Below are 6,047 nucleotides of genomic sequence, written 5' to 3'. Positions count from 1 at the left end.
CACTCTGGGGCCACGCACAGCTAGAAATGAAGAAGTCTACTCGTTCCGGAGAAACTTACCGTGAGAAATGTTCCTTCTCCTTGCGCGCCTCTGGTCCATCTTGAGTCACCACTGTGAGCAAGGCAAGTGGTGAAACGGTCAAGCAACACTTACAGCCTGCAAGGAGAGAGTAAAAGACGAAGCCTCGCGTCAGGGCGATTATATGTTATGTGCAATATACTGTCAACTCCCCAAAACCATAAAACTTACTTTAATGGCCACCACGTGACCGCTTATGGCCAGCGAGCCTATCTGGTCGCGCTCTGGATGATTTTACGATCTAATTCATTGACAAACCTCCATTCATTTAGCCACCAAATGTCAGAGAGCCAGAACCAGACTAATAAAGTTTAGAGCTGGCAAAGTCTGAGTAAAGCGCCAAGTCCGAGCCCAGGAAGAGAGGACGGGTCCTCTAGTTGGTCTCAGGCCGCGGATCTATGCCCACCTTACCTTATCAAGGTGAGTGAAACAACCACATTTCCTTGGGTCTACCTGTTGAGAAGATAACATTTGGGAGGTTGGCCAGCCTAATAATTCACGCAGTGTGGTCAATATTTTATAGTTGTGAATTATATAACTTTTTTTATTGGACCTTTTGCCACACCTGGGCAATAAAAAAAATATATAATGTTTTGTTAACGACAAATACTGACTTCCAACAGTTTGTAGGCCTACCCATGAGCGTGAGAATATATATATATAGGCCTATATATAGACACACACATATGCCCATATCTTTTTTCAATAACCATGCAGTCTGGTGTTTCCGTTCCAGTAGAAAGTTTATTATAATCCCCATCATCATCGTTATAGTATTTTCTCGACTTCCAGTCATTTAAAAACATTTACAAAAAGGTTTATCACGATGGCACTATACACTTAATGCAATTCGGGGGTCTCCGCGGGACCGTCAACATATAAAATATATATAAAACAAAGACAAGCACATTATACTAAGATGCTGCGAGAGGCGAATAATGCAAAACAAAGTAGCAGCCCGTGCAGAAAGGAGAATACAAGGCAGAGCTACATACAACATTTGATTGGGACGTCTGCCCTTACACGGCTCACAACGCACAGAATAACCACACAAGGTTTACGTTGTTGGTCTAGAAGCAAGTTAACTGTTCGGTACAATACATCAATTAAATAAATACATACATACATACTTACATACATATAAAACAAAAGGCTAAACATAATGGCAGCTAGAGTTCATACCAATGTATTTATTTTATTCGGCTGTTTTTGTTCTGGTATAGGCGACATTACACATATTTGTACTGGCTTTTTTGCGACACAACATTTTTTAAATGACTGTATTGAATTCTTTCTCAAGAAGGAATAAGTTACACGTGTATTTTATTTTTGCGCTTTCCTCTAACTCTAAACAGAACTGTACATCATTATTACTTACACAATCATAAACACGGTCCAAAATAGGAAAAACGTATAATAATTGTATCGGAAGTAATAGAGGGCCCGTCATTGGCATGCGAGGGGCCCCACGGCCCCAACCAAGAAGTCCAAGAAGTCTCTCGCACAATTTGCATGGGGGGAATGATACAAGAACAGAACTTTCCAGAACCTTCTCTTTGTGGGTGCTATCCTTTGACACAATATCAAGGCCGGTAGCCTCCGCCACCAGCTGCTGCCATGCTCATGCTCTTGAGCTTGTTGTCTTTCTTCCACTTCATCCGCCGGTTCTGGAACCAGATCTTGATCTGCCGCTCAGAGAGGCAGAGGGCATGGGCGATCTCGATCCTCCGTCTGCGCGTCAGGTACCGGTTGAAGTGAAACTCTTTCTCCAACTCCAGGGTCTGGTACCGGGTGTACGCAGTTCTCGCCCTCTTCCCTTCTGGACCAGACATATCTGATATAGGCAAAAACACATGGCATCCATATCGTTATTTGACCCACTATTTCTAATATTGATTCTAACAACATTTGCAGTCCGCAGATGTGATTGTTGCGTGGTGTGAAAATATACTATAATTCAAATTTCTTTATTGATAGGTGAAATCTCACGTATTTTATTAGCCTAAGTTTAAAGTATGAACTAAGTTTGACAAAAGTTTACACGTGGGGCATTTTAATCAACATATAGCACATTTTATCACATAAAGATGGACCAAGACGATGAGGTAACCTATGCTTATGTGTATTTAAAATTAGGTATTACAAACAGGTGATCTCTGTTGCTGATGGAAATTGACACTTTCTATTAGTGCTTTTACAAAAATAGCAATCCATAGGACTACACGTCCGTTAAATCTTCTTGTAAAGTTTATACCATATACAAGACGTCTATCTCCAATCATGCTACTATAACACCATTTTAAAGAAGTATGGGGAAGTTTGAAAGTTTACCATGACTTATATGTAGTTTCCTCATCCACGGATAGATCTGAGGTTGGGTTGAGTCGGTGGCATTTTGGGAAGTTGTCTGTGCGCTTCCCGCGGGCTTGTCCTCCTCCAGGGGCATGGCTTTGGCTGCACAGTCAGCCCGGTTCAGCATCGCGCCGCCATTCGAGTTGGAACACGGCGTTGGACACGCGCTGGCGATGGAGTTTTTGATGGCTCGGTGCTGAACCTGCTGCTGCTGAGGCTCGGTGACCGGGGACAAGCTCGCGATCGAAGAGCACGGAAGAGGGTCAGGTGGAGGGGACAGCGAAGAGGTCCCAGTGCTGTTGGCGGTTTGAGTGTACCTGACTTGCTCGACAGAGGACGTGGTGGCCGCCGAATGGTTCGGGGAGTAGCCTTGCGATCGCTCGTTGCCCAAAAAGTGTCCTGCCCGCCCGACGGTCAGGTCCATCCCGTTGTAGCCATAGCCATACCTACTGGAATGCATGGTGGCTGTTGAGTCCCTGTATTGCTCGTTTGTCGAACTATGATCTCCATAATTATGTAACTGAAAGTCCGCGCCGTTGGGGTAACGTCCGCAGAATGAGTTCACAAAATAGGAGCTCATTTGTTGACAATCCACGGTTGTTCGTTTTAAGTATAGTTTCTTTTATATTTTAGAAATACAATAAACGTACGTACTTGATTTGTGGCTCTTGATGGTTTAGCGCGTTCTAAAGCACCCCTGCACAATTTATGATGAATTATGGAAATGAGTAGGACATGTACTTGATTCTCTCTTACGTAGACACCCAAATATGGGGTACGGCTTAGAATCACGTGCTTTTGTTGACCAGTCGTAAATCCTGCTTGATGACCTCCAGAGGTAAACTCGTGCACGGTGGAAAATATGGGTGGGATGAAAAGGGTACGCGCAACGACGCGCGTCTGAGTTTGGTTCTCTGGAGCTCGAAATCGGTGATCTGAATTGTGTCCGTGCACCATCGTCTGGCAGAACTGGGGAACTACGCGAATGCGTCATTTTTAGAGGCGTTGGCTTCAAACGGGGTCATTCAGAGGTTAACGATCATTGCGGCACAAGTAATGGCTTTCCAAACAATACGAGTGACATGCTGGGAGTGCAAGCAGATTAAGATCAGTATATTCCATATTCAATTAAAGAAAAAATACAGATATGTCGCTATTTTAATTTTCTGAGAATAAAAATATATAGCCTATACCAGGATAATAACGTTTTTTATCAAAAAGAAAGTGGAAACATCGTCTTCCACTAGATAAGATGCCTAGATTCAGAGGAAGCACTACAAAAGTGGAAAAACTTAATTTTCCCATAAATGCTGCACTTACACTTAAGTCGTTAGGTTTTTAATAAAATAAGAACAATGAACGTTGAATAGGCAATTATTAAATAATAGAAGCAGAAATATTTTTTGAAGATGCTTTCTTACCATTAATGCTAAGATATTTAAGCAAGCAAAAACCAAACATTTTTTCTTATCGTAGTGTAGCTGAGCTACACTAATTATTTCGCCTACATTTAGTTTTGTTTATAAACGTATACGTTTAAAATGTTGTGATTATAAGATTTCCCATGTCTATTGATTCAGAGCAATACAATGCTTTCAACCAACATGTTAATAAGGGGTCCTATCAGATTCAATACGATGTCTCCTTGTCGGTAAAATTGAAGAAATATAAAAATAAAAATGAGTATTATTATAATGATTAATAGTGTTATTATATCATTAGTATCAGTATAAGCTATTCTTTATCATTACTATTTAAATTATTATCGATAATAATATAACTTAACATAGCACAAGTACAAAAACGTGTAGGTTAGAAAAATACAGTGCATCATATGCCTTAGCCTAGTGATAGCAATGTCATCTGAGGCTCCACATACTCCTATCGTATTTGACACTTTATTTAAACGCACTAGTGAATATAAGCAAAGTAAAAAATAAAAGTATATGTGATACACTTCTGATATTTGAAAAGCGACGACACGAAACTGCATAGGGCAACCTGCAGCAGTGCGCGCCAAGCTGCGGCCAAGACTGGCTGACACGAACAGTTCAGGCTTTGCTATGGATTCGTCGCTTATTTCAACATATTCTCTGTCCGGTTGAGTTGATGAAGAAACGCAGCACGTGTGTAATTATATCTCTGCCTTGCTGGCAAACCGAATAACCTTCCAAGTGTGACTACGTCACGTTGGTCAGAGAGCGTGTGTGAACTGTTCCATGCGTTTTGGTTGTGAATTTATGGAGGCTACTTATTGTGTTTGGTAATAATGTGTATGGTAAATATATTTTTCTGAAAAAAAAAAACCCAACACGTTTGTACAACCTTACACGCATTATGGACAACGTTGTAACAGTAGACTCTAATGTGATAGCCAAACGTGTGATGTGGTTTGAAGCCGGAGCATGCAGGCGAAACAAAGGTAGGGCACTGCTCCCTGCTGGCCCGTTTAGACACTAGCACCATGCAGGGATCACCGGCTGTGCGCGTCAAGCGAGGAAATGTGAACTATCATCACGTAAACTATTTTTATTTAAAAAGGACCCAGGCCGATTTCATGTGTCTAAATAAGAAGCTTAAACAAAAACATTCTACATAATACAATAGCGTATAGATGAACAACAGCTTTTTATAACAAAGCCAACACAAGTGGCAAATATAGACTAATTACGCCCCAACCGTTAGAACACCAAAACAAGCTTAGCACGATTTTGGCATAAAAAGAGTTGTGTGCACATCATGCATAGTCTATTAATTGAATGCTTATGTAAGAGTAAATAGCCAACATTAACATGTTAATCATACAGGCCACAGCAAGCTTTAAATCAAGTTTGAAGATGAAATAAGCATTAAAAAAGAAGAAGCACGAAATGTAAAGAATATGTGGTCGTCAACACACACAATGCAACTGAGTAAAGGTTGAACTCGGACACAGATAAATGGATAAATATACCATGGCAAGTTTAACGCAGGGCCACAAACAAGCATCTAACATTCTTCCCACAAGAGGGCGACAGAGAGGATGTTTGTTTGACAAAATCAACTGAGAAAATTAACTAACACGAAGAGGTCATTTACCTACATATCAAATCTACACCAAACCACGTGAAGCATTGACGAAACGTATCACAGAGCATAGTCAACCTCGACTGAATAGAAACAGAACAGGTACAGAGCAAGTAGCCTACAGCCAGTTTATCAACCATTAGCACATAATCAAAATTACCTACAACGCATTGGCGGTACAGGTTTAGATGTCAAGTAGACAAATAAGCTTTACCGAACCAAAAAAAATCAACGGAGTGGTCAAGTATCATTTTTTTGGATAAACCTGGAAAAATAGGAAGAGCAAAATGTTATAAGTCGTGTCCTACCTTGATACGGTGTCTTGTCACGCTTGCAACCGGCCCATATGTGTTGAGTGAATTAGCACACTCGCGTGGTGACAAGAAGCTGCCCGGTGACGCACCCGCCTAGTCCCTTGACCGCTTGACGGATCCGAACGCTCTCCGGGCGTAAAGACGCGCCCGGCTCCGTTCTCATGTTGTTCCAAAACTCCGAGATAATGATGATAATGCCTTCTCGTTTTAGTCCAAACTCTTGTCCCAGCACTGTCC

The 6,047-nt window shown here is 41.4% G+C and overlaps 1 protein-coding gene across 1 annotated transcript; it reads right to left on the bottom strand.

Annotated features, from left to right (window-relative positions):
- Positions 1-154: 154 nt before the first annotated feature.
- Positions 155-5,813, bottom strand: hoxa5a (homeobox A5a). The gene is made up of 2 exons (XM_056582420.1): positions 2,410-5,813; positions 155-1,912 (listed from the first exon to the last, which is right to left on the bottom strand). Exons 1-2 carry the CDS (start codon positions 3,008-3,010, stop codon positions 1,662-1,664), a joined length of 852 nt encoding a protein of 283 aa, XP_056438395.1. The 5' UTR covers positions 3,011-5,813; the 3' UTR covers positions 155-1,661.
- Positions 5,814-6,047: the final 234 nt, after the last annotated feature.

This window comes from Gadus chalcogrammus, chromosome 22, assembly GCF_026213295.1.
Source record: "Gadus chalcogrammus isolate NIFS_2021 chromosome 22, NIFS_Gcha_1.0, whole genome shotgun sequence".
Lineage (NCBI taxonomy): Eukaryota > Metazoa > Chordata > Actinopteri > Gadiformes > Gadidae > Gadus > Gadus chalcogrammus.
This window is presented reverse-complemented; position numbering and strand designations above follow the sequence as displayed.